We start from the raw sequence: 27,960 nt of genomic DNA, 5'->3' as shown, positions 1-27,960 counted from the left end.
TTAGAGAACAGGAAGGACTGTATCCAATGATGGTGTCTAGAGGAAGGATGTGGCCTTGGCTCCCATCTCTGGGTCCCGGGTGAGAGAGTCACGTGGGCTCAGGTTAGCTTCTGCCCCATCCAGACTCTCTCTCCTCTCCTAAAGCAGGCTTCTGTTGGCCACTCTGGTTGGTGTGCCAGTCTTTTGATGGTGGCCTGGTTCTAAGTGATCGCTTCTGATCACTTGGGGTCCAGTGCCTCCAACCACAGATATCTCCAGGTCATTTTCTTTTCTTTCTTTTTTATATTTTATTTATTCCGCTCTGCTGGGTCTAAGTTGCGGCACACAGGATCTCTGATACTCTGTGTGACATGCAAGATCTTTAGTTGTGGCAGGAGAACCCTTAGCTGTGGTGTATGGGATCAGGTTCCCAGACCAGAGTTTGAACCTGGGCCCCCTGCACTCGGGGCATGGAGTCTGAGCCACTGGACCACAAGGGAAGTTCCCTCCAGGTTATTTTCCTTTTTCTTATTACTTACTTTTTGGCTGCTGCTGGGTCCTCATTACTTTTCGCCGGGACTTTCTCTAGTTGTTACAAGCAGGGGCTGCACTTTGTTACAATACATGGGCTTCTTGTGGTGGCTTCTCGTTGCAGAGCATGCACTCTGGGCGTGAGGGCTCAGACGTTGCGACACACAAGCTTGGTTGCTTGGTGGAATCTTCTAACATGTTCCCTGCATTGGCAGGCAGATTCTTACCCACTGCACCGCAGGGAAGTCCCTCTAGGTTGTTTGCTATTGATGCCCTCATGGCTCACCTGGAGGAGAGGGAGGGTCCTGGGTGAGTTTCAGACTCCATGGGAAAGGGGGGCGGCTGGTTCCCTGAGATGACACCGGAAGAGAAATAAGCCTCCCTCTTTCTGTAGCTTCTGGATGAGGGGAGGGAACACTGGGTTGAGAAAAGAGAAGGCCAGATCAGGGCAGGGGCAGCGGAGTGGAGGGGAAGACCCACTGGCTTTGGAGCTGAGATTCGAAGCTGAGTTGTTTTGGGCTTCCCCAGTGGCTCAGTAGTAAAGAATCTACCTGCAGTTCAGGAGACCCAGGTTCCATCACTGAGTCAGGAATATCCCCTGAAGGGGGAAATGGTAACCCACTGCAGTATTCTTGCCTGAAGAATCCCATGGACAGTGGAGCCTGGTGGGCTACAGTCTGTGGGGTCACAAAGAGTCAGACACGACCGAGAAACTAAACAGTAACAGCAACTTCTGCCTTGCTGCTGTGATATTAAGTGAGCTAATTAATCTCTCTCTGACTCTATTCCCTTATCTGTAAAGCAGCGGTAATAATGCTAGCTTTAGGGTAAAGCCTGGTGATGTTAGTGGAAGCACTTTGTGTGACTGCATAAATGAAGGAGATGCTTGTTAATAGATCAGAGATACTTAGTTGCTTTGGCCTGAAGGGAGAGGATGGAGAAGCATCATGGGGGTGTGTGTGTGCATGCTAAGTCGCTTCAGTCATATCTGACTCTTTTGCAACCCCATGGACTGTAGCCCTCCAGGCTCCTCTGTCCGTGGGATTCTCCAGACAAGAATACTGGGGTGGGTAGCCATTCTCTTCTCCAGGGGATATTCACAACCCAGGGATTGACCCCGCGTCTCTTGTGTCTCCTGCATTGGAAGATGTGTTCTTTACCACTAGTGCCACCTGGGAAGCCCATCCTAAGCATGAAAAGTGAAAGTGAAAGTGTTAATTGCTCAGTCATGTCCAACTCTTTGTAACCCCACGGACTGTAACCGACCAGGCTCCTCTATCCATGAAATTCTCCAGGCAAGAATACTGGGTTGCCATGCCCTCCTCCAAGGGATCTTCCCGAACTTGTAGGTAAATACTGTGATCCCTTCCCTTCTGCAGATGAGGAAATGGAGGCCTAGAAGAGGTTTAATGACCAAGTCAACGCCACACAGCTAGTGAGTAGCTGAGCCAGGGTTCAGACCCAGACAGCATGACATGATGCCATAAATTGGACCTCAGGGCTGGGCCTGCTTCTGTGTATAGGTGAGGTTCTCGTAGAATTCAGGACTTCCTGGGGGAGGAGAGCAAATCCTGCTTTTGGCTCAGACCTGCCCTGAGGTCTTAGTCCCATCCAGAAGGGTTCAATCTGCGTTTCCCAGCCTGGCAGCAGGTTCTTCTTCCACCTGCCAGCTCCTTGGGCTCAGGGCTGCCCTGGAGTGAGGGGCCAGGACTCTGAGATGGCAGCTTTGTTCTCTCAGCCTCTTTCTCTTGCAGTCGAGGGTCAGCTTCTGGTGCTTCTGGGACCAGTAACATTTTCTCTAACCAAAGACTTCAAGAAATCATTGTTTATAATAACCCAGGATTCCTGAGGCCTCATTCAATTAAATATAAAGAAATAATGACCATCTTAAAGCAACTTTATTAAAAGAGCATATAATGAACAGTGGATTCTATTAGCATCTTTTGAAATTTATTTCTGGATTGTGTCAGTTCACACACCATTTTCCCCTGCTCTGCCTAGGGTGCATAAGTATATCATCTCCTGCTTTTTATCCCTTAACATGATTTCAGTCAATCCTAAAGGAAATCAACCCTAAATATTCACTGGAAGGACTGCTGCTGAAGCTCCAGTACTTTGACCACCTGATGCAAAGAGCCAACTCATTGGGAAAGACTGTGATGCTGGGAAGGATTGAAGGCAAAAAGAGAAAGCAGGCAGCAGAGGATGAGATGGTTAGACAGCATCACCAACTCAATGGACATGAATCTGAGCAACCCTGGGCGATAGTGAAGGACAGAGGGGCCTGGTGTGCTGCCGTCCACGGGTCACAGAGTCGGACACGACTTACCGAGAACAGCAGCAACGGCATCCTTGTCATTGTCAGTAGTGACGTGGCTTTCTGTGGCTTATCCATTGGAACCATTCCTCTCCAGTTAAGCTGAGTGAAGAATCCAAGGCCAGGTCCGTCTTCCTTCATGAGTAGTACCATCATCCATTTTCAAGTTACTCACACTGAAGTGTTCTTGTGATCCTGGCTGTCTCACATGGGTCAGATAGACCCTTTGTGGGTTTGGTTTTTCATATGTGTCCCTTTCAGTGTGTGCCTTTTGTGGTTGCTTTGAACTTGGGCAAAGAAGATCAGATAAAATCAGAGAGCGAAGCTAAGTGGTAGTCAAAAAATTTTCTGTTTTAAGTGACAGAAACCCAACTACCCTAAGAAAAATGGAAAAGTAATCTCTTGGCTTTCAATAAAATATAGAAAGGGTAAGGGTGTATTCCAGGACTCAAGTGCAAATAGGCCTCCCTCTGTTTCTCCTTGTCTCTAGCTTTTGCTTCTCTTGGCAGGCTAGCTGCATATTATCTTTATTGTGACCGTGAGGCTAGATCTGTGGTCCTAATTTTTAGGGCTTACATCCCTGGTGCCTTAATCACCAGGAAGAAAAGAAACTTCTTCTTTGCTCTGTAGGAAAACCTCGGGGCAGGGCTCTGCCTGGCCTGGCTTGTGTTGCTTCCTCATCCTAGACGGTCAGTGTGGCCAGGAAGAGAGAGCTGTGTAGTGGGCACGGCCTGGGTCACCTGCCCACCTGTAGCCCCAGAAGGTGGAGCACCATGGTTGACAGCCTGTAAGAACTACCTGGCCAGAGGAGGAATAGTTCTCCCTAAAGGGAATGGCTATTCTAGGCAGAAAGAGTAAATATCCATGTATACTTAAAGAATAAGCAGGAGGGAAGGAAGCCAAGTGGATTCTTAATTTCATGAGACAAATGGTAGCAGCCTCAGAGAGAAGGCAGGAAGGAACGGGGCTCTGGCTGTCCACAGTGAACCCCCGAGGTGTCAGAAAGCAGGCCCATGGGGGAAATCCATTTCTGTCTGTCTCGGTGTCACGTAACATTGAGCCTGCTTAACCATGCCCTGCATCGCTGGAGGGAACCTTGGAAAGCCATTCCAGAAGCACTTGGGTCTATTAAAGCCATTTCCTCTACGTTCCCCTAAATCAGCTCTGAAGTCCATCGTGAGTAATTTGCATTTCTTGGGAATCCTTTTTCCCCTCCATGAAATATTCAAGTGCCCTGCTCATTAGCACGCGGCAGCGCTGGTGGCTGCCCCCAGAAGCATCGTTAGCAGTGGTGGGTCATGGCTGCAAAGCTGCAGAAAGACCTCGTTCTCGTTGGCAGGCACCTGGCCCTGCTGTGCTGGCTATAGGGTGTGTGACCATGTGAACTCCCTCTTGGCGTTGTCGTGTCTTTGCTGTGAATTGTGTCTACTTCGTGGGATTGTTCAGAAAGTCAAATGCGATACCCATGGCTGGCACAGAGTGGAGGCCCTCAGTAAATATTAGCTTCCTGTCCTCCGCCTGTGATTCTAAACTAGTAGAAACCCATTGGTTTCTGTGGCAGCAATGTAACAGGTCTAACCTGATAAATGAGACTTTGGCAAAGTTAACAAGATCTTTAGGTGGCTCAGAAGTTAAGAATCTACTGCAATGCAGGAGACCTGGGTTTGATCCCTGGGTCAGGAAGATCCCCTGGAGAAGAGAATGGCTATCCACTCCAGAATTCTTGCCTGGAGAATTCCATGGGCAGAAGAGCCTGGCGGGCTATGATCCGTGGGGTCGCAAAGAGTCGGACATGACTGAATGAGTAACACTTTCACTTTCAGATGCTAAAGCTACGTATTGGCCAGCATTGGAATTCTTTGGGGTTCTGGGGTGCAATTTACCATAGTATTATTCTAGGCCAGACAGATTGGAGAAAGCCTTTGTGCAAGAGAAGGTGTTTGCAGCCTGGACCAAGGGAGAGATTCGTTCATAACAGGTACCTGTGCTTTCTTGACAAGGTCAAAGCAAAGAATTGAGATGTGTGTGTGTACTCAGTCATGTCCAACTCTTTTGCGACCCCATCCATAGCCCGCCAGGCTCCTCTGTCCATGGGGATTCTCCAGGCAAGAATACTTGACTTAGTTGCCATTTTCACCTCCAGGGGACCTTCCTGACCCAGGGATTGAACCTATGTCTTTTGCGTTACCTACATTGGCAGGCAGGTTCTTTACCATTAGCACCACTTGGGAAGTGTACCCAAGTGTGACTGTTCTGTATGGGGATAGGTGTGTGTGTGTGTTTGTGTGTGTACAAGCGTGCATACTCCTAACCATCTAACTGTGAACCTTCTTGGGCTACAGCCTGAAGCATTACTTTTTTCCATTGACTGGGTTATAACGTGTGCATATTTAAAGCGGAGACCAGAGAGTGGGCCTGAAGGGTCCCCGCAAGCCCAGCTCTGAAGCCTGTACCATTTGTTGCATCCCTAAACTTTTCCTGCATTAGAGTCACCTGGAGGGCTGATTGCTGGCCTCTGCCTTTGCATTTCATATCTATTATATCTGGGGTGGGGTCCGGAAAATGTGCATTTCTAACAAATTCCCACTTTTACACTTGGTGCTGTGGGCCCGCACTTTTGGAAGTCCGCCCTCTCCCGCTGGCCAGGTCTGGATGGTTCGGCTTGCCTGGGTTGACTGTGGCACTTCCAGCTGTGCCTCTTATTCCCTTTGCAGGAGCGCACCAGCCCGTCAGACAGGGTTGCCAGATCTAACAAAGATACAGGCTACCCAGTTAAACTTGAATGCTGGGTAAACTGAAAAAAAAAAAGAGAAAAGAAGCTGGTATGAGTATATCCCAGATATTGCATGGAATGTACTTATACTAAAAAAAAAAAAATTATTGATGATCTGGAATTGAAATTAATTGGATGTCCTATATTTAATCTGGCAACTGTTTAATGAAATCGGGGGCCAAGTGTCTCTCTGCCTCTCCTGCTGCTTTCCTGTGATTGAATAGGCTACAGCGGCTGATGAAACCAACACAGAGAGGTCTGTGTGTTAGATCCAGCTGCTGCCCTGAATGCATTCGGCAGTCTTTGCTCCGTCTCACTGAGAGTGGACTTGGCTCGTGTTCATTGATGGTTCTCCTGCTGGCTCTCTGTTTCCCTCTTTGTCTGTCTGTCTTTTTCTCTCGTGCTTTCTCTTATGCCGTCTATCCTATGGGGCCTCTTCAAGGCAAACATCTGGGAAGCAGTGGGGCTGGTCAAGGGAAAGTCTGTTCCTGGAAGGGAGAATGGGGAACTCACACCGTCTGTAGGGACGAGTGGCAGCTGGCCCAAGAGCCCCAGCTGGCTTGCCGCGCGTGATGAAAGGATAACATTTGCCTTGGAGACTGTACCTACCGGGACCGGGCTGATTCACTTGTGGTTGGAGCTGAGAGTGTCGTGGGCTTGGAGGAAATTGATGCCGCTGGTCTCTGATGCTGATGGATGGAGACGGCCGCTTGGACAAGGGAGCGGGCTATGTGGATTTGGCTGTGTCTTGGGGGACAGAGGGAAGTTGAACAATCAAAGGCCTCCTGGAGACTTGGACACGGCGTCCTCCTAAATGGTCACTCTGGTTTGCCAAGGATGCTGGGGCTGGAGAAACAGTGACGGAGGTGGCGTGAATTGGGAGGTTGGAACTGGCCCGGGTGCACACTGCCATGTACAGAACAGACAGCGAGTGGGAAGCCGCCGTGCCTCGTAGGGAGCTCAGCTTGGTGCTCTGTGATGCTAGAGGGCTAGGTGGGAGGAGGGTCCAAGAGGGAGGGGGTGTGTGTGTACATGTGACTGATTCACGTTGTACAGCAGAAGCTAACACAACACTGTAAGGCAATTATCATGCAATTAAAAAAGCCCAGAAACTGATTTTTCACAGTTTTGGAGGCCAGAAGTCCAAAATCCAGGTGTTGGCAGGACCATGCAGGCTTGAAGGGAGAATCTGTTTGACGCCTTTCTTTTAGTTTCTGGTGTTGCCGGCAGTCCTTGGCGTCCCTGGACTTGGAAAGGTGTGTGAATGTTTAGCAGCTTGGTGTTCGGCTCTTTGCATCCCCATGGACTATAGCCCGCCAAGCTCCTCTGTCCATGGGTTTTCCCAGGTGAGAATACTGGAGTGGGTTGTCCTTTCCTCCACCAGGGGGTCTTCCTGACCCAAGGATCAAACCCGGATCTCCAGCACTGACAGCCAGATTCTTTACCCCTAGCACCACCTGGGAAGCCCGGACTTGTAGGTGCATCAGTTCAAATGCTGCCTGGATCTTCACATGCATTCTCACCGTGTGTCTGTGCCTCTTCTTTTCTGCTTATAAGGACACCAGACTTTGGATTGAGGTCTCACCCTAATCCACCGTGACCTCATCTTGCTATATTTGCAAAGAGCTTATGTCTGAATAGGTCAGGTTCACAGGCACCAGGGATGAGCGTCTGGCTCCCTGTGTGTGTTAGTCGCTCAGTCGTGTCTGACATGTTGTGACCCCGTGGACTGTAGCCCGCCAGGCTTCTCTGTCCATGGGGATTCTCCAGGCAAGAATACTAGAGTGGGTTGCCATGCCTTCCTCCAGGGGATCTTCCCGACCCAGGGATCAAACTCAGGTCTCCCACACTGCAGGCAGATTCTTTACCATCTGAGCCACAGGGAAGCCACGCGGCTTCTTGGCTGACACAATTCACCCTGTGATAGCTGCTTAGAGATTTTGGTTTGTTCGCTCCAGATCCTCCTTGCCTAAGTTCATGTCCCTTCCTAGCTCCCTGGTGGTTCTCTGGAGGTCTGGGGTGTGGGCAGAGACCACCTCTGGTTGACCTTTGTTCACTTGCTGGGCTCATGCAGGACAGATGCTGATCTGACCATTCAAGACCAAGTCTGACTCTGCACGGTCTGGAAGCTTGGTTCGAAGTGCTGTTTTTACCTGTTTGGGGGACTGGGTGAGCAGATAGAGGGTGTGATTTATGGGCAGGAGGTAGGGTGGAGACAATGCAAATTTCCTTCTCTTTTCCTGCGGAGGACAGGATACTTTTGTAGAGGAGTGGGATGGGGGCGGGGAGCCCGCCAGAAGGGGCTGCCCTTGTTGGAGTTCTGGGCTGGAATTCTGGCTCCACTGCTCAGAAGCTCCTCTGAGGCTCAGCTTCTTCCTCTGTAAAGGGGGATGGGTGCTAACAACTGCTTGGCACATCTCAGAATTTTTGTGAGGACTCGGTCATAAAAAGTGGATGTGAATGGATCTCTGCGTAAGTTTTGATTGTGGTCAGTTACAACATAAAACTGGCCATTTTCACCAGATTTGAGGGCACAGCTCAGCGGCATTGGGTGCACTCCCACTGTTGTGCAACCACACCACCATCCATCTCCAGAACTTCGTCATCTTCCCTGACTGTGAAAACAGTGTCTATGTATTGGATAAATAAGGAAGATGAGTCCGCAACATCTGAAGTCTGGCAGTGAGTTGGGGCGGAGCTGAAGCGAGACCCCCCCCCCCCCGGCTCTCAGCTTGGAGCTCACCTTCCATCTCCGGCTCCGGCTCCTTGCTGTCTCTGCAGGCTGCAGGAGCCCAGGGACACTTGAAGCATCTTTGGGGTCAAATTGCTCTGGAGAGCTTCTACTTCTCCTTTACCCGTTTTCCTGGGACTAGGGTGCCTCCTGGCAAATCAGGATTTGTCCCGTGGGAGGACCTAAGTGGACGCCTCCATTGAGGGTGTTCCTTTTAGGCTGTCGTGTTCCTGGTCTCTCTCAGCTTCTTACTTTTCTCTCTCCCTGCTCCTTCCTGATGTGGACAGAGTTCCGGTGGAGAAGCAGGGGAGCTGAACTGGGGGTGATCTTCAAGGTGGCTTTGTGAGAAATTCTGTGGTGTGGACAGCATGGGCAGGGTGGCAGGTGGGTCCTCCTGTGGCTCCCGTAGTTCTCAGGCTCTGCAGCCTGGGCGGTGGGAGGCGGCAGTGGTCCCGGCTCAGGCTGATGGCAGCAGCCCCGGGCCCGGGGCACTAGGGCAGGAGGGAGAAGGAGTAGAAATACCTGTGCAGGTTGGACTTGGGTGCCCTAGGCCTCCTGTGAGCTGCACGCAGGCGCCAGGGGCTGGGGGCAGACGGGCTCAGACAGCGGCTGCCTTCCGGCAGCTCACGGTCATGCTGGGAACACGGCTGTGTGCAGGTGGGTACAAAGCAGCTTTATCCGTGCCGACAGAGAGGAGCAGGTGATGACAGGTTATGTCACCAGGGGAAGGAAATGCTGATTGTGCCTTGCGGGGTTGAGGAGCTAGTGGAGGGACAGCCCTGGCGGCTCTGCTCTGATTTGATGTAGAAGAGAAGGGTCAGGAATCCCGAGGGATGTCTCATCCTAGGGGGACTCTTTTTTTTTAAACCTCCCTGGGAGTTGGTCCCACTAACCCCTAGAAGGACCCTGTGAGGTGGCTGAAAGTGTTAGTTGCTCAGTTGTGTCTGACTCTTAGACACCCTGTGGACTGTAGCCCACCAGGCTTCTCTGTCCATGGTATTCTCCAGGCATGAATACTGGAGCGGGTTGCCATTTCCATCTCCAGGGGCTCTTCCCGACCCAGGAATCAAACCTGGATCTCCTGCATTACAGGCATATTCTTTACTATCTGAGCCTTCAGGGAAGCCCTATGAGGTGACTGGGCAGGGGTTATTTATTTAGTTATTTTTTTGTCTGCTTCGGATCTTTGTTGCATCATGTGGGTCCTGAGTTGTGGCGCATGAACTCTTTCTGCTTGTGGCTCGCGGGCGTAGTTGCTCCATGGCATTGTAAGATCTTAGTTCCTGGACCAGGGGTCAAACCCACATCCTCTGCATTCCAAGGTGGACTCTTAACCACTGACCCCCCAGGGAAGTCCCTGGGCAGATATTGTAAGGATGGCAGTAACAATGTATTGAAGGACTTGGGAAAGGTCACCAGGAGTGTGACCAAGCAGGAAGCAGAGCCCGGCCTTCCTGTCTGAGTCCCAGACATTGTCAGCTGACCCACCCGGGTTCTCTCTGTGTTCCTCCAAGTGAGAGACCCTTTCAGAATGGGTTTTGCCTAAGCTGGGTGACTGACTGGCAGGAGGAGAAGGGGGCGACAGGACGAGATGGTTGGATGGCATCACTGACTTCATGGACATGAGTTTGAGCAAATTCTGGGAGATAGGGAAGGCCTGGGAAGCCTCGTGTGCTGCAGTTCGTGGGGTCACAAAGAGCTGGACACAGCTGAGTGACCGAACAAAAACGAAACTGGACGCCTTGATTTCCAGGAAGTCCTGTCCTCAAGGAACTCCTAGCCTGAAACCCCCCAAAACTTGTTTACCCCCCATCTTCCTCCTCTCTGTCGTTCCTGGTTTCTGCCTGCCCTGGGAGGCTCTGAAGGAGCGGCTGTGCCCTGGAGGAGACGGGAGGTCAGCCAGGTTAACCTGCTTTCTCCATGGTCTTCTCCTGACCCCAGGTCCCGGCTGGCGGACTTCCATGCCAACTGCCGTGCCTCCTACCAGACGCTCACCAGCTGCCCCACCGACAATTACCAGGCGTGTCTGGGCTCCTACGCTGGCATGATCGGTAAGCCACCCATCCCGGGATCTCAGTGGCTCCCGGCTGCCCCTGGCCCAGCTAGGGACTGAAGTCCAGTTTCTCCTCTGCCTGGTTTCAGATAAGAAGTGTGATGGGAGCTGGGATTTTATCACAGGGGAGGAGCCCCAAGGATCTTAGGAAGCTTCCGAAATAAGAAGGGTGATGTTTATTGTGTGACATTCTAGGCTCTGGACTGAGCAGTTTACGTGGACTGTCTTATGTAAATCTCAAAACAGTGCTTTCTGGGTGGGGGTTGAGGCTCCACTTTACAGATGGGAAAACTGAGGCTTAGGGAAACAGTGACTTGCACATGTTCACCCCGCTGGTCAATGCTGGCACTGGGATATAAACCCAGGAGAGAGCCTTAGTCTCCCTGACTGTTGGTGTAGGAGAAAGCCAGGGCCTGTGCTCTGGGTGGGGGCTCCTGGGTATCCCCTCTGCTGTCCTCTATGCCGTGACCCCCCTGCCGACCCTCGTGGTTTGGATTGTGAGCTGTGATGTATATGTGTTTAGGGGTCAGGTGGTGGGGGTGGGGGACGGGTCCCAAGCCTCATCTATGATGTGCCTGGGGTCTGGGGACCAGGAGGGAAGCCTTACTGTTCCTTTCTCCTCGGCCTCCCTGTCTCCCTGCCCAGGGTTCGATATAACACCCAACTACGTGGACTCCAGCCCCACGGGCATCGTGGTGTCTCCCTGGTGCAGCTGCCGTGGGAGTGGAAATATGGAGGAGGAGTGTGAGAAGTTTCTGAAGGACTTCACAGAGAACCCATGCCTCCGTGAGTCCGCCTGCGTCTGCCCCGTCAGGAGCCGTCCCGCCCCTCCTGTCCCGGGGGCCCTGGAACTGTGCTGGGTCCTGCCCTCCTTCCCCCTGCAGTGGCTGGTGGTCCCTATGGGGCTTCTCCAGGAGGGGTTTTGACTACACAGACTGTGAGTTTTGCACTCCTGCAGATGCTTCCTGGAGCTGTCTGGAGGCCCCTGGAGGCCTCAACCTTTGTCACATTAAGGCTGAAGGTTTCTGGTCTGTTATCCTGATGGTTTCACCAGGTTCCTTTGGGGACTGCCCTGCGATGAGGGTCTCAGCTTCTGTCACTTCTGCCTTTAAGGATTGATTTCCCCTGGGAATTGGAGTCTCAAGTCATCAAACTCCTACTAATCTGAAGGCCAGAGAGAGAAGTCAGCCACAAGTTCCATCTGCCTGGTCTTTCTAGTCTGACACCCTCGACAACCCACCCACTGGAAGATCTCCTCCCCCTTTCCCTTCCTCTTTTCTTCCTTCTGTCCATCTGTCCATCCTGCCTTTCTGACAGCACTGGGAGTTTAGAGATGGAAGTCACAGGTCTTGTCATTGAGCAGCTCACCCTCTGGAGGGGGGCACCATTAGAGCATCATGGCCATCACAGTACAGAGGGTGCTCTGCTAGGGTGGAGGTCTGCAGGGGGTTCTGCCGGGGCACAGGGTGCGGATGCCCAAGACATCCTGGAGGTAAGGGTCCCTGAAGGCTTCTCGGAAGCTGACCCACAGCGGGGGTCGGTGGGCTCTGGTCAGCTGAAGTGGCAGTGAGGGCCCGCTGGTCTGCTCTGGGCAGAGGTGGGGTTTGGGAACCTGTGGACCGCTTAGCCATGCCACAGAGCGCGAGGATGCCTGGGGTTACTCGGACAGGTGGAGAGAGTCCTCCTCATGGAGGCGGGCAGGGAGACTTGAAGGCATTTGGATCTTAGGGTCCTGCAGGTGGCAGAGGTGCTATGTGGGTTGGTGAAGGGGTCTTGGCAGGTGGTGCTGTGGTCAGATCTGATTTTGGAAGGCTCACTCTCTGCTTCTTGTGTGGAGGGGGTGAGGGTAGGGATATGGTTCTCACAGGTGACCCAAAACCGAGTCCACTAGAGGATGTAGCGGGTGCTCCGGGCGGAGGATGATGCCCACTGATCCAGAGCAGTGTTGGCAGTGGGATGGGGAGGAGAGATGGGTGGAGAGACCTCTCAGAGGTCAGCTCGTGGCCAGCAAGAGGGTGGTTAGGGAAGTGTCCTGAGTGACCGAGATTTCAGCCTTGGGTGACTTAGTGGAGAAGTACCTTCAGTACTGGAAATGTGGGGGGGGCAGTGTCGCAGTGGAGGGAGTGGTGCCAAGTTAAGGGGGCGATCTGATGCACCTGAGGTGCCTCTGGGGCTTGGAGGTGGAGCTTCCTCTAGGTCCTGTGTGTATGGTTGGGCACCGGGGACACAGTTTTGTCCAAGAGGTCTCATTAGTCAGTCCTGAGTCAGTCAGCGTAGCTGAGTGAGTGAGGATGGGTGAGGCCGTCTGAGGAGGGGGGCTGCTCTGGGGGCCATTGGCATGCAGTGGGGGGCATGGCCTGCAGTGGGGGCCATTGGCATGCAGTGGGGGGCATGGCCTGCAGCACCGAATGCTGCAGAGAAGACAGCTCATGCCCTGGGCACGGCCTGCTCCTCCCGTCCTGGCTCCCCGTGCTCCCACTTCTCCTCTGTTCCTCCTCATTCCTCATTCAGTACATCTCCCATTCCAGCTTCCCTCCTGCTCTTTTCTTCTCTGGGTATGAGACCTTGCTAGCTATCTGAAAGGGAGCTTCAGCCGAGTTAGTTCAGGCAAGTTCCACCCTGCCCCCAGCTCCGGGCCATCACAGGGAAGGTAGCTGTTGGCATACCTTCAGCTGGGGAGCAGAGTGGCGGAGGGGCCCCTCATTTCTCTGTGTCTCCCTGCTCTCTTTCCCACAGGGAACGCCATCCAGGCCTTTGGCAATGGTACAGATGTGAACCTGTCCCCTAAAAGCCCCCCATTCCAGGCCACACAGGCCCCTCGGGTAGAGAAAACGCCTTCGTTGCCAGATGACCTCAGTGATAGCACCAGCCTGGGGACCAGTGTCATCACCACCTGCACGTCTGTCCAGGTGAGGGGTTATAGCTGGGCATATGAAGCTGGGGCAGGTGGAGGGCTGAGAGAAGAATCTAATGTCAGGGACAGAGTGGGAGTTTACAGACGGGGACCAGGGACGAGGCACACAACCTCCTCCCTTTGGGTCAGGACCCTAGAGGCAGAAAGAGCTGGTGGGAGTTTATTTTCCATGATTCATTCACTGGACATCACCTTGCAAGTATCAGACACCTGTTCTGTTACAGGATTGTACTACACACCACAGGGGTGCCTGAGAGATGAGATGGTTGACATTCACTTGTCATCTACTGATGACCAGGTACTGTAGACTCGCTAGCAGACTGCCTATTTCATTGAATTCTCACACAGTGAGATGCTGGGATCCTTGTTTTACATACAGGGAGCTAGCCCAGGCGTGTTAGGCCACACATTCAGGGTCACACAGCTGGTTAGTGGTGGAATTTCAAGCCTACCTCTGACTCTACAGCCCGTGATGTTCATTTGTTTATCCATCCGCCCAGCCATCCAATGTGTGTGATGCACACATTTTGGTCGCGATCTTATGTGAGATGCTAAGGAGACATTGGTGAATGAGGCTGACAAAGTCCTATGTTCTGTGGTCCTTGGTGGTGGTGTTGAGGGTCAGACAGTTCAACGAGCACCAGACATGGGGTGTGGTCAGTGCCACAAGAGGGGACCACGTGGATGGCACTGTGGAGACACATCCCAGGGCTCGCCACTCAGCCTTTGTCTCTGCTGAGCGTCCCTCCTGCCATCACACCATCTGCTATAGTAGATTCTTTGCTTAGGATGTTGATCTGATTGGAACCCCCCCCCCCCACACACACACACACACTCACACTCATATACAACACTTATATATGCTTGTGCACACACTCACACCCTAGGAGAAAGACTTTAAAAGAGGATCTGGTGCAGAATATCAGGGGAAGCAGAGGAGGAAGGGAACAGCGCGGTACGGATGCTGGGGCATAAGGGATGTTTCAGGCAGGAGTTGGGGCTGGAATTCCCAAGGAGGGGTGGGGTCTGGAGTCCAGTCAATGGGGCTCAGTGTGGGTATGGCTGTGGGGGCAGCGAGAACAAGCCTGGCTGTGTAGGGCAATGAAGACACAGTCTGAGTGGGGTGGGCTGGTGGGATCACCAGTAGGCACACTCTATGAAGTTTCATTCTTGCAAGATGAGTAAGTCCTGGAGAGCTGGCTATAGCCATGTTTCTGTAGTCGACATGTTGTACTGTGTACTGGAAATTTGCTAAGACTTTAGATGTGTAGACCTTAGGTGTTCTCAGCACAAAAAAGAAATCAAACAAACAAACAAACAAAAGTAATGGTAGAGGTGTGAAGTGATGGTGTGTTGATGGACTCATGGTGAATATTTCACAGTACTTAAGTGTATTGGATTTTGCACCTTAAATATATACAACAGTTCTTGGATATGCCTTGAGCATTGTGAGATCTTAATTCCCTGACTAGGGATCGAGCCTGGGCCTCTTGGAGTGGAAGTACAGAGTCCTAACCCCTGGACCATCAGGGAATTTCCAAATATATGCAATTTTTGATGGTCTGTATAACCTCAGTAGGGCTTCCCTGGTGGCTCAGTGGTGAAGAATCTGCCTGCAGTGCAGGAGCCCCAGGTTTGATCCCTGGGTTGGGAGGATCCCCTGGAGGAGGAAATGGCAACCCACTGCAGTATTCCGCATGGACAGAGGAGCCTGGTGGGCTGCAGTCCATAGGGCTGCAGAGTCGGGCACGGCTGAGTGACAAACACTACCACTAACCTCAGTACTTCCAGAGATGAAGGGCAGCGGGCTTTCAGAGTCCTGAGACGAGACCTGAGCAGAGGCGTCCAGGCCCCTTGGGCATCCCTTGCTGGTGCCCGTCCTTGTTGGGAAGCCCACTCCCTCTTCCCTTCCTCATGGACACCCTGACCTCCAAGTGCCCTCAGGCCCGCCCAGCGTGGCCCCTCCACGCCCCGCTCCCCTCCATTAGGCCACCCCTCCTGAGTGAGGCTGCGGTGTGCACGTCACCCTTGGGCAGCTCCTAATTACACTGAGCATGCTTCAGCGGCTGCCGGCGGGGCTCAGGGGCTGCTCCACAGATGGTCACCAGCTCAATTTCGTGCTAGAGCAATGGGCAGCTTGGCCACTGGGGCTGTGCCACCTGTCAGGTGACCAGGCTCTGGTCTGGTCCCCAGGTCCCTCTGGGCACTGCCAGCCCTCCTCCCCAGCCCCGTGGGGCTGGCTAACCCAGGAGATGCCCACTCAGGGGGCCGTGGACCCTCCTTAAGACTCTCAGAGAGTCACCGCGGGCATGGAAAAGTTCAAAGCTGCGCTCTCATGTCTGCCGCAGTCCTCCAAATGCCTGATGACTCTGACTCCCTTTTCTCCCCATTTCCCTCCAATGCCTTGCTGAACCATTGCCTGGTTACTTTCAGCCCCAGCTTGGGGCTACAGGCTCACTGTCTGGGGTCTCGTCTTATACTTGGTTTGATTACAGGGGGGTTAATGCATGATCTCTATGGAAGACGATGTGTATGAGGAACCTTACCTATACGTTAGGTGTTTTGAATCCCGGGGTCGGGGGAGCTGTCTTGCTGGGGGATCCTCCAGCCCTGTCCCCCACGACCGTCCACTTAGGTCTATTGACTAAGTCACTCTGGGCAGGACAGCACGGGGGGCCTTCCCAGGAGAGGGACCCATCCATCACCATCCCTACACCCCTATTTCTTCTCTCAGAAACTGAAAGGGAAGTGCTTTTGCTTTTTTTTTTTTTTTAACTTTCTGGCATGTGGGATTTTAGTTGCCCCACCAAGGACTGAGCTCACACCCACTGGACTTCCAGGGAAGTCCCTGTGATTCTGCTCTAGTCTTTTAAAGACTACTGTTACAGTGCTGAGGGAATAAGGCTGCATCTTTCCCCAGCCTGGCTGGAGGCTGGTGTGGGTGGTCTGTCCTTCCTCAGCTCTGCTAGCTTGGAGGGGCTCTGTGGTGGCCCTTGGGAATGACAGCAACCCATGGCGGCATAAGGGACTCTCTGAGTGAGGGCAGAGATGGGAGCTGAGCCGGGGAGGGAGGGAGAGGAAAGCTGTGCATCTCAGACACCCCTGGAGAGAGAGGTGAGGTTGTTTAACTCTGTCCTCCTCCTCCTCCACAGGTGGACCCTGGGGGAAGCCTGAGGGACCCTCTTCACTGACTCAGAGATGGCAGCCAGCTGGTGACCCTGCATGAGTGATTGGATGTTAGGAGTGAAGGGCTCTCAGAGCTGCTTCCCAAGCCTCAGAGGGTGGAAGCGCAGTGGGGACAGTGACTTGTCCCAGCCTCTGCCTTCCAGAGTTTTCTCCTGGCTGCCCTGTGCTGTCACCTTCTCCATATCTGCTCCCCCAGAGGACTTTCCCACAGTGGGGGTGGGGTCTGGGGACAGAGGAACTCTCGTCCCCGTGGAGGGCAGCTGAGCAGAAAGGTGGGGAGTTTTAGGTACCAGAGAGGAGCCCGCAGCCGGGCAGACCTCGAGCTGGCCCTCTGTCTGGGGTCCTTGATGCTGTCTAGGGTCTGGCTGTCACATGTTTCCACTCCTGGCTGTGGTCCCCTCTCCGTGTGGCTCTGCCAGCCTGGTGTTCTCTGGAGCTTGGAGAAACCGCAGCAGGATCTCCAGAATGGTATCTCCTTTTGTCCCTGCTCGCTCTCTCTCACACACACACCCCCAGTGTGAATTCCGTCTCTTCTGCCCATTGGTCCCTAGACCGGAGAATCCATAGGAGGCTGTTCTATCTTGTACCCTCATCCAGGGCCCTTTGTTTCTGAAGCCCACAGTGCATCCCCGGTGTAGGCCCAAGGGCCAGGCTGAGCAAGACGCTGGCCCTTGAACTTGTCAGTCCCTCTGAGTGGAGGGTGTCTCCCTCCCCTCTCTTCAGCTCTCTGCCTCTGACTCCTCCTCGGTTGCTGTCCCTTGAGTCGTCTCCTGACTCAGCTCTGGCCAAGCTGCCTTCTCCTTGCTTAGGGCTCCTGTTTGACACGCTCTGGCCCCATCAGGATGTGTTCTGCTCCCCCGACCAGACAAGCATCCCTGGAGGACAGGAGCTGCATTGCCCCTTTTGTTGTTGTTGTTGAATCACTCAGTCGTGTCCAGCTCTTTGCGACCCCATGGACTGCAGCACGCCAGGCTTCCCTGTCCTTCACCATCTCCCGGAGCTTGCTCAAACTCATGTCCATTGAGTCAGTGATGCCATCCAACCATCTCATCCTCTGTCACCCTCCTTCTCCTCCTGCCCTCAATCTTTCCCAGCATCAGAGTCGTTTCCAGTAAGTCGACTCTTTGTACCAGGTGGTCAAAGTATTGGAGCTTCAGCTTCTGCATCAGTCCTTTGAATGAATATTCAGGGTTGATTTCCTCTAGGATTGACTGGTTTCATCTCCTTGCTGTCCAAGGGATTCTCAAGAGTCTTCTCCAACACCAGTTTTAAAGCATCAATTCTTCGATGCTCAGCCTTCTGTATGATCCAACTCTCACATCCATAAATGACTACTGGAAAAATCGCCCCTATTGGTAGCCCTTACAGCCAAGTGCCTAGCACCTGGCATCAAGTGGATGCCCCCCACAGGTTGACAAAAATAGCCTAGGGTCCTGCTCATTGGATTTATGGGGACTTCCTGCTCTCCGTTCTAGAAAATGGTCTGTTTTGTTGCAGGCAACTCTGTTCAGCTTCCCTCCCTCTCACTGATGCCTTCTGTGTGCCTTGAGGTATGAAGGTGAAGGGGTCTTTCTGTCAAGGATGCAGAGGATTGGGTAGGAGGCTGTCCTGGCATGTGATGGAGCCTGGACCGGGGCGGCACAGTGTGGGCGGGGCACAATGGCCGTGGGCTCCCGCTTTCCCTGGACTTGGTGTGTTTCTAGTGTCCCTGGCATCCCCCTGGGTGGCTCTGGGCCAGTTTGCGGGGCCCCATCAGGTCACCTGGAGTCTCATCTTCCCCAGGGCTGCAGGACCCTACTAACGTAATTTCTCCTTTGCATTCCTTGTCTCTATCAACCAGTTTCTGCTCTCATCCTTGATACTGCCCATCACATTTGGGGGAATTAAAAATGAGTTTGATGGGTTTGCCAAGAATCCCACCTCCATCTCCCCCTCCTCCTCCCTATTCTCTGGCTGGGTCTCTTAACTGGGCACACAGGCCTATGGCCGTCCGAGCATGGGCCCCAGAGGCCCGCCAGTGTTTCTCTATGCCTATTACGCATATATTTCTCCCATCCAATTACTAACCAGGCCCAACCCTGCTTAGCTTCTGAGATCAGACAAGATCAGGCACATTCAGGGTGGTATGGCTGTAGACAGTATATTTCTTATTTACAGACTCGGCCCAATTCAAAGCTTTGAGAGGCTAACGTATTTCTTCTTTTCATCTCTTTCTTGTAGTCATTCATTTATTCATTCGTCAGTGCCTTCACTTATTTATTGAACATAAATTCTTACTGCATGTCACTCTGTTGCAGACACTGAGGCTTACCAGCGTGTGAGGCCTGTACCTTGGTCCTCTTACTGGCGGGAGGGTCAGAGTACATACTGGCTCAGAGAATTATGAGGCAGGAAGTGATGGGTGCGCCAAGGGACAGGTAAGGTGTTATAGGATGCAGAGGAGGAAGCTGCTTTGGAAGCACAGGACTCATGGAGCAGATGGACCTTGCTCCTGGGCCAGGAGGAATAGGGAGAATTGGTGGATGATGTAGGGATGCAGACACATGGAATGGGGACGAGTGGGAGAAGAGGGAGCCAGGGCAGGGAGTCAGGACAGCGCAGAGCAGCTGAGGAGGGGCTCTGCTGCCGAATCTGGCCCGCTGCTTGTTTGGATAAAATCAGAATGGAACATGGCCCCACCCAGTTGTCACATATGGTCCATGTGCTGTAGGCAGAGCTGTGTTGGGATGGACTTGATAGCCGGCAGAGCCCAAAATCGTAATTCTCTGACCCTTTGTAGAAACATCTCCCCCTGACCTTTGAAAGTGAAAGTGAAAGTCGCTCAGTCATGTCCGACTCTTTGCGACCCCATGGACTATATGATCCATGGAATTCTCCAGGCCAGAATACTGGAGTGGGTAGCCTTTCCTTTCTCCAGGGGATCTTCCCAATCCAGGGTTCGAACCCAGGTCTGCTGCATTGCAGGTGGATTCTTTACCAGCTGAGCCATAAGGGAAGCCCAAGAATACTGGAGTGGGTAGCCTATCCCTTTTCCAGTGGATCTTCCCAACCCAGGAATCTAACGGGGGTCTCCTGCATTGCAGGCGAATTCTTTACCAACTGAGCTGTCAGGGAAGTCCCCTGACCTAAAGGAACACAGATCATGAGTTTGTGAGAACACAGAGTTCTGATGTGGAAAGGAGGGGGTGGCGAGTCAAACCTGATTTGCAGGATGAAGTGGTGACTGTGGAGAGGCTGCTGAAAGCTTTTGAACTGGGATGTCGTGATGCGAAGTGTGATTCTGGAAGATAATCTGACAGCAGGTGGAGATTGATTGTCAAGCAAAGGAGACCGGGGCCCTGTTAGCAGATCTTTGCGACAGTCAGTGATAGTCGATAGTCATCAGTAAGAAAGGAGGGCTTGTACTCGGGAGGTGGCGGGGAGGGGGGATGGGGAGTTACTGGGCATGTGTAGGGGGAGGCACTGACGCCAGGGCCACTGAGATTGGAGGCAGGGGTGGGGTGGGGAGGGTGGAGGCAGGAACAGAAGCAGGAGACAGGATCGGCCAGTTCCAGCCAGAAGTTTCCCCATAGAGGTGGTGGTGGTGGTGGTAACTGCTCAGATCCCACAGACTGTAGCCTGCCAGGCTCCTCTGTCCATGGAATTCTCTAGGCAAGAGTACTGCAGTGGGCAGCCATGCCCTCCTCCGGGAGATCTTCCTGACCCAGGGATCAAACCCCGGCTTCCTGCATTGCAGGTGGATTCTTTACCCTCCGTGCCACCAGGGAAGCCCTTTCCACAGGACAACACTATATTTGGTCCCTGGCACCTGGGCCGGACCCACAAGGCCCTGGGACTGCCAGGTCGGCTTTGGGAGTGTGGACAGAGGTGGCCAGAAAGATGAGGAAGGCAATAATTTCCTTCCAACTTCCTGGGCAAAGGGCCTCTGTGGGAGAAATTTCTAGAAGGATGCACCTTATCTCTGCTGCCATCCTCCTCACTCCCAGTTGCCAAGATAATCGGCTGAGATGGACATCAAAGGTGGCCTTGGTGGGGTGTGGCCTCGGAGGACAGCCTGCACCGTGGTGGGGGGGCTTGGGGAGGACACAGCCTTTCCCCTCCCCCCGCCTTAGCTGAACTGGTATGGAGTTGATTGTGTGGGTGTTTATTTCTCTCACTGGGGTGTGAACAGGCCTGTGACTCATTCATCTTTGGAACCTCCTGTGGGGAGCAGTGGGAGAGTTAATGATGAGGGAGGCAGTGAATCTGAGCCTAAGCCTTGGCCATTGGGTAGTGGAACTTCTTTAGCTCTCCATCTCCTCCATCCGCCACTGTCAGCAAAGGTCGGCTGACCAGCAAACATCTGCACTGTTCCGTGTGCCTAGGACAGAGGATGGGGGGATGTCTTGGGCCTGTCCTTGGGGGAGGCTCCTGCAACCTTCACTCCTTCACTATCTGCCCTGGGTTTTCTGGAAGTCAGGTGGCAGGGTGGGATCTCCATGGGGCTGGGGCTTCTCCCTGGCTTTCTTCCAGAGCTGGGGTAGCCACAGTCCACCAGCTAAACCCAGTCTCACCCTGCAGCCCCAGTCCTGGGAGTGTGCTGGATGCAGACTCCGCTTGGCTCTGAGTCATGCTTGGGGGTTAAGGGGCCTTTAAACTTGTCTATGCAGAAGGAAGTGGCAGCCCACTCCAGTATTCTTGCTGAGAAAATCCTATGAACAGAGGAGCCTGGCAGGGTACAGTCCATGGGGTCACAGAGTCGGACACAGCTGAGTAACTGAGCACACATACCCACACCTGGCTTTGCTGTGCCATATGCGTGGTCTCGTGTATCTTCACGGTACACGTGGGTCAGTGAGGTCTGCTTGACTGTGGATCACTGTCTTATAGACGAGGAAGCTGAGGTGTCAGTAGGTGAAGGGATTCGCCTGGGGTCAGTGGCTGAACTGATTGGAGCCTTGGGCTGTGTTCTCTGGGGCCCTTCCTTCCTTGGGTAACAGGGGTCATCCATAGGAGGGACACCAAGGTTTAGGACCCTGCAGTCTAAAAAGGAAAGACTGGGATGGGTCTCTGAGGACAGCATCTATCAGCTGGATTTTGCAGCACTTGAAGGCAGTTCTTGAGGACAGCCAGAGGAAGCCCAGTGTGTCCCTGGGCCTCTCAGCACATGTTCACTGTGGGCCAAGTCAACCCTCAAGCCTGCCTGGCAGAAACGCCATTGGCTCAGAAGGGCTTGGGCAAGTTCTGTGGGTGATGGATCGCAGGTGGGTCCCTGATAGAGCCTGAGAAGGGTCCTGTCCTGATCTTTATGGAGCCAGTCCTTCCCCCACCAAGTCCCTGTGTCCCCACCAGAGACCACACACTGGATGGGAGGCCACAGTCTGGGTTGGAGTCCTTCGGCCCTGGCCTCGGGAGATGGCATCCCTGTCTCACAATAATATGGCTCTGAGGACGGGTGAAGGGCCCTCTCCTATTCCCTCCCCTTCCCCTCTTTTTCCTCCCTCTCTGCTGCTCCCTCTCCTCCTCCTCTGCTACCTCCCTCCTCCCCGCCCCGGGCTGTCAACTCCCTCCCCGCCCTTCTCTCTCTCCTGCTCTGCTCCCTCCCCGCCCTTCTTCCTTGCCTGACCCTCGCATCTCCTTGGACTCACTGTGGTTGGAGCTGCGCTTGGTCCTGGGCAGTGGAACCCAGTCCCTGGATCCTGTAGAGCCTTTAAGCAGACACCCTTCTGCAGAGTCCCTGGCTGGTGGCTTGGCCGGGCTAGATCTTGGCACTTGCCGCTCCTTGCGCTGTGGTCTTAAACAGAACCTTCCTAGGTCTTGTCCCTGGCTCTGCCTTGGCTATGCTCATTGTCACCATAATCACATCTCCACCATCAATAGTGACTCTGCTCTTGGCTGGGGCCTTTGTGCGACAGCTGGGGCCCTGTTTAGCTGACCAGATGCCCTGGGTGGTAGATCGCCTGTAATGTTTAAGGTATTATTAATACTTCTGGCCAGAAGCAGTGATTTAGGCATAATTTCCTGGGCTTTCCAGTTGCTTCTGGTGGCCAGAGCCCACGGCCAGGATAGAATCATCACACCCCCCAGCTGGTTCCCATGGATCACTATTAACGATAATGGCAACAAAGGGCTGATTTCATGCACACGCTCTGGTTCTCATTCCTCACCTGGAGCACAGAGCTCCCAGGCGCCACACATCTGTTTCAGAGGAATGGCTAAAACCTGACACCATGACCAGACGTCTGCCTAACCAGCCCCAGGGCAGACATCACTAATCAATCATGGCTGTCTTCCCCATGAGCCCAGTGAGGACTCATGATCCTTCTGGAGCTGGCACTCGGGTGTCAGTTCTGATCTGCAGCATTCGTTTATTCATTCACAGACTTGTTAATGAATGACGGTTAACAAATGTTAACTGAGTACAGTAAGCCCCCTACATACGGACCTTCAGGTATCGAACTTTCAAAATGTGAATGTGTGTTCATATGTCCAGCCATGTAAGGTGTGAGTGAAACTACAGCTTGCTCTCCATCTCCTGTTGCTGCTGGTCCTTCGTTTCTGCCATCCCCCATCTCCTCGCCCTCCTGCGGGCAGTACTCTTCTTGCCTGTTCACTCAGCGCCTGCCCCTGTATGCCAGCTCTTGTACTATGCTATGTACTTTTCAAGGTGCTGGACTGTGAGACTAAAAATGTTTATTTTTTGTGTTTGCTTGTTTTTATGTATTATTTGTGTGAGAAGTATAACCTTATTATAGTACTGTATGGCTGACTCATTGGAAAAGACCCTATTGCTGGGAAAGATGGAAGGCAAAAGGAGAAGGGGATGTCGGAGGATGAGATGGATGGTTAGATAGCATCACTGACTCAATGGACTTGAATCTGAGAAAACTCTGGGAGACAGTGAAGGACAAAGCAGTCTATGTGCTACAGTCCACGGGGTCACAAAGAGCCAGATGCAACTTCACAGCTGAAGAATAGCAACAACCACATAGCCGAGTTAGTTGGGTACCTAGGCAAACATTGTTGGACTTAATGAACCAATTGGACTTAGAAACGTGTTCTCAGAATGGAACTTGTTTGTATATAGGGTATTTACTGTGTAATGTTTATTGAGCTGCTGTCATGCAAGGGAAAAAAGTATGGTCCTTGCCTCGTCAAGTGGAGCTCTGAATGTGGTAGTCAGACCTGGGAGCACCTTATCACTCTCTGATGCTCAGTTGGAGAGCAGAGTTAGAACTCTCTTCTTCAGGAGCCCAGAGGGGACGGGACTTAATCACTGCAGGTGTCCGAGGAGGGCACGGGTCCTTGTGTGGCCAGTGCTCTGTGTGTGCGCCCTGCGGAGCCAGCAGTGGATGGCACGGCTGCGGAAAGTGGGATCCCGTCTGAATCTGGGGACAAAGTCTGGCCAGAGACCCAGCCACGTGACCCGCCCTTACTGGTGCCTTCTGTCCCACAGGAGCAGGGGCTGAAGGCCAATAACTCCAAAGAGTTAAGCATGTGCTTCACAGAGGTGAGTGAGGGGCAGAGTGGGCGTGGGTGCAGGGGGCTGTGCGGGGAGGGGGGTTGTCTACCAGCCGAGCCTTGGGCCTGGAGCCCCCAGATTCCGTAACACAGGCTGGGCTAGCTCAGCTTCCGGGCCGCCTGAACCAGAGCGGGCGCTCGCTCTGTGGGGGGCGAGGATGGGTGGGAGCGGAAGCGACAGCCAGGGCCTTTCCTTGTCTCCTGGGGGCGATGCTCAGGCTGCTCTGAGGAGAGATCCTGGCAGGCCCTCCTGACTCTATAGACGTGTGCACGCAGCAGCCTGCTCTGCGCTGGTTCTGGGACACTCCACAGAGGGGGAGAGATGGAAAAGGACCTGGGCGCGTCCTTGAGGGAGACCCAGCACAGAACTATATCTGTGTGCGTGCTAAGTTGCCTCAGGGTCTGACTTTTGGCGACCCCACGGACTGTAACCTGCCTGGCTCCTGCGTCCATGGGATTTCCCAGGCAGGAATGCTGGAGTGGGTTGCCATTTCCTTCACATGCAGGGTCTCCTGCGGGAACACTAACCCTAACCCTTCTCCTGAGTGGATCTTCCCCATCCAGGGATCGAACCTGGGTCTCCCTCATTGCAGACAGATTGTTTACTGTTTGGGCCACCAGGGAAGCCCAGCCCTACTGATTCATTTGTCTTTTTCTCTGCTTCTCTCTCTCTTCTGCTTGGCCGCAGCTCACGACCAATATCATCCCAGGGAGTAAAAGGGTGATCAAACCTAACTCAGGCCCCCGCAGAGTCAGACCGTCGGCTGCCTTGACCGCTGCATCCTTCCTGATGCTGAAGCTGGCCTTGTAGGCTCTGGGGATCCCATTGGGAGATTTCTGAAAGCTACACGGATGAGAACACCCGCCTGACAAAATGGAAACACACACAGACACACACACACACAAACACACTTTGCAAAAAAAAAAAAAAGATGTTTTTTCCCACTTTGTCTCTGAACCTGTCTCCTCCCAGGTTTCTTCTTTGGAGAAGCTTTTCTAAACCAAACAGACAAGCAGGCGGGCAGCCTGAGAGCTGGCCCAGAGGCCCCCTGGCCGGGGAAACCCCGCGCCAAGGATGGCACACGGCAGGTCTAGAGATACTCTTCACTTTTCTCTGGGGGTTTTCCTCTCTGGGCCCTGCTGACAGGAGACCAGACGACACCCGGACTGCCCAGGGATGTGGGCGCGGCCGGGATCGCAGCTGTTCTTCTCAAGCGCCCCAGTAAGAGGACCTGCGGGGGACTGCGGGGGCCTCGGGCAGCAGGGCAGCGAGGCCGGCCCCGGGGGTCCGGCTGGGCATCGTCAGCGCCTCCACTCAGCTTCCAGGAGGGAGTTAATTCGCCTCCCTTCTCTGAGGGCTGGATCTGACCTGTGGATGGCTGTGGTGCTCTCCCCTTGATCCCCACTGTAGCACAGGGGGGAGGGCTGGGCAGCTCCGGGGGGGGCTTGGGGAGCCCAGCCTGCCTGGGAGACCCTGCTGGGGGTTGGGAGCAAAACTTGGGAACCACCTCAAGGTGGCTTCTTCCTCCTTGGCGGCAAAGACCCTCCTTTGAAATCAAAGAGAAATGATTCTTTGTCCACTCCCTTGGTTTCTTGTGGGTCCCTTTTGTGGGTCTCCCTTTGGAGGGAGGGGCCAGGCGCCGAGAGAGACAGAGGAGACCGCCGTGGGCCGTCTCCCAGCACCATGCTCTGGTCTCTGCGACTCCCTCCATCTCTCTCCTCCCCGCCTCACTCGCCCACCTTCTCTCTTCTCATTTCTGAGACATACGCCCACTGCCCACTGTATGTACATAACGCGGCTCCTTTCTCAACATATATGTATATACACATCCGTATACATATATCGTGTGGTTCCCTCTCCTTTCCTTTTTTTAAGAACCTATGGAAATAATACCCTAACAGATGAGCGAAAATGTATTATTGTAAAATTTATTTTTTTTAATAATGTTGTCTATAACGGGGGAAGAAAAGGAGGTGGGCTCCCTGTGTTTCTGCCCCAGTCGGGCTGACGGGGTCGTGGAAGGGAGTTTCTGATTGGTATCACGCGTAGCCGAGGCTCCAATAAACGTACTAGGAAGCAGTCTGCCTTCTGCTTCACTCTGGGTGTGCCGCCTCCCCTGGTTTGTTCTTGGCCTGGTGCCAACGTCTCCGTTGCTGTCCTGGGGAGCCCTGGGAGAATGTGTGTGTCCACGTGTACACACGTGTGTCTGTCCGTTGCGTGTCCTCGGGGCAGGTATTGGAGCTCTGCAGTGAGACGATTTTACATTCCCTGGGTCTGAGTTCCTGGTTGTGCTGAGCCTACTGGTTCATTCACCGGTCATCTCCTCCTTCCCATCGCAAACAGGCCAGTGCCTGCTGGCCTCAAACTGGAAGAGAACGGAAGTGGGGATGGAGGAAGGGAGGCGGCCTGATGTCACTTCTCGTGACGTTTTTGTTTTAAGGATGCCTGCTCGGCCCTGTGAGGTGGCACAGTTGGTCTTCTTGTGGGGACTCCTGTTTTTTTTTTACATGGTTGTGAAGGTAGGGACCTGGCCTCCTGCGTCCCAGCCTTTGATGGAGGGGTGGTGAGCCAGCCCGCCCTCTTCCCCAGCTACCACTAGCCTTACTGTGGGTAGAGCAAAGTGAAATGGCCCTTCAGTTGGGAATCCATGTTCTTTGCAAACTGCAAAGACTGGTTCACTTAGAAGCCTTTGGGGAAGGTGGCCCACAGAGTGGGCGGGGCGGGGGGGGGACCCAAGGAGGTTTGGGCAGGAACCGAAAGATTTGAAAGGACAGAAAGCAGAATCTACAAGGTCAGAGTGCTGCCGCTTTGTGATGAATGACAACCACCATCATCCAGTTGGCTGGACTGGGGCCCTGTGCCTATCTCCTGCCCCGCTAGGGTGTCACGTTGTTCAGTTGCTAAGTCAGGTCCAACTGTTTGCAACCCCATGGACTGCAGTACCCCAGGCTTCCCTGTTCTTCACTATGGCATCCTTAATGGGAGATAAGCCCTTGGCTTGCATCATGCGGAGAGATGATTTCCCCAAAGGAAACAGAGGTGCCTTTATGAAGGAGGAATAGAGGCTGGAGAGCTTTACTGTGACTTAAAACATCTCCCCATTCAGGTATCCCATAGCTAAAATTTTACCATTAAACATTCATTCCTTTGGCTGAGACAATTCCTGTTCTCCATGACCCTCTAAAAATATGTAAATAAAACTGTGAAGAATAAAGTTTTACTATCTTAATGCTAATTAGTTTAATGATTTGAATGGATCTTAGTAACACTAAGACATTTGGGCCTAGACATTGAGATTAGGCTTGGGGGGCAGAGATGGGGAAAGAAGCAGGAAAGACCAAAACAAGATTGGTGGGGGCCCCACCAGAACGTCAGAATTACTCCCAGGTTCTTCTGGGGAGTCAAACACGTGATGTATAGGCCCACTGCGCCTTTACTCCAGAGTCAGCAAAGTCTGTAAGGATTTTTTTTTTTTTTTTTGCCACTAGTCTCATGAGGATTCCTGATCTGGGGCATGCATCTGTCTAGGAGTGTATCTTATTCTGTTTTCTAGGGTCTACTGTGTTGTACAGACTGAAACCCTATAAAGATGCTTCTTCCCCCCGGGGGAAGCTTCCAACCTGGGATGATTTTGGATTTGCCAAGAACCCAGACCTCAGCTTCCGACCTGGCTCCACGTACCCTCCTCTCAGTGCAGCTAGGACCACTCAACCAGGCTACAGGCCCAGCAGAGACCCAAAGTGGTGGTGGGGAATCCAAGGAGGCTGGTTCAGAGGCTCAGAGAACTTGGCATCCAGGGGGCCATGCCCTGGCCCTGGGTGGCCCTAGTGTGTGACCCTCATGGCTTGGCCCTTGCTTGTTCAGAGATCAGAGACAAAACTGTTATCTTAGTTCTCTGCACCCAGGCCCTGTTCGGAGCACAAAACAAAGAGGTGTTTTGGTTTTCCAGGAAACCCAACCTTGCTCTTGCGAGGC

The 27,960-nt window shown here is 53.2% G+C and overlaps 1 protein-coding gene across 2 annotated transcripts in view; it reads left to right on the top strand.

Moving 5' to 3' along the window:
* Window positions 1–26,644, top strand: part of GFRA2 (GDNF family receptor alpha 2) — a 102,998-nt gene extending 76,354 nt beyond the window's left edge. For both annotated transcript variants that reach the window (XM_065946776.1, XM_065946775.1), the window contains 5 exons: window positions 10,273–10,382; window positions 11,030–11,170; window positions 13,121–13,293; window positions 23,920–23,973; window positions 24,673–26,644. In XM_065946776.1, coding sequence (XP_065802848.1) covers window positions 10,273–10,382; window positions 11,030–11,170; window positions 13,121–13,293; window positions 23,920–23,973; window positions 24,673–24,795 — 601 coding nt within the window. In that variant the 3' untranslated portion in view covers window positions 24,796–26,644. The remainder of the gene's footprint in view (window positions 1–10,272; window positions 10,383–11,029; window positions 11,171–13,120; window positions 13,294–23,919; window positions 23,974–24,672) is intronic.
* The last annotated feature ends 1,316 nt before the right edge of the window (window positions 26,645–27,960 follow it).

Source organism: Muntiacus reevesi, chromosome 10 (assembly GCF_963930625.1).
Source record: "Muntiacus reevesi chromosome 10, mMunRee1.1, whole genome shotgun sequence".
Lineage (NCBI taxonomy): Eukaryota > Metazoa > Chordata > Mammalia > Artiodactyla > Cervidae > Muntiacus > Muntiacus reevesi.
Note: the sequence above shows the minus strand (reverse complement) of the source record. Positions and strands in the feature narration are given on the sequence as shown.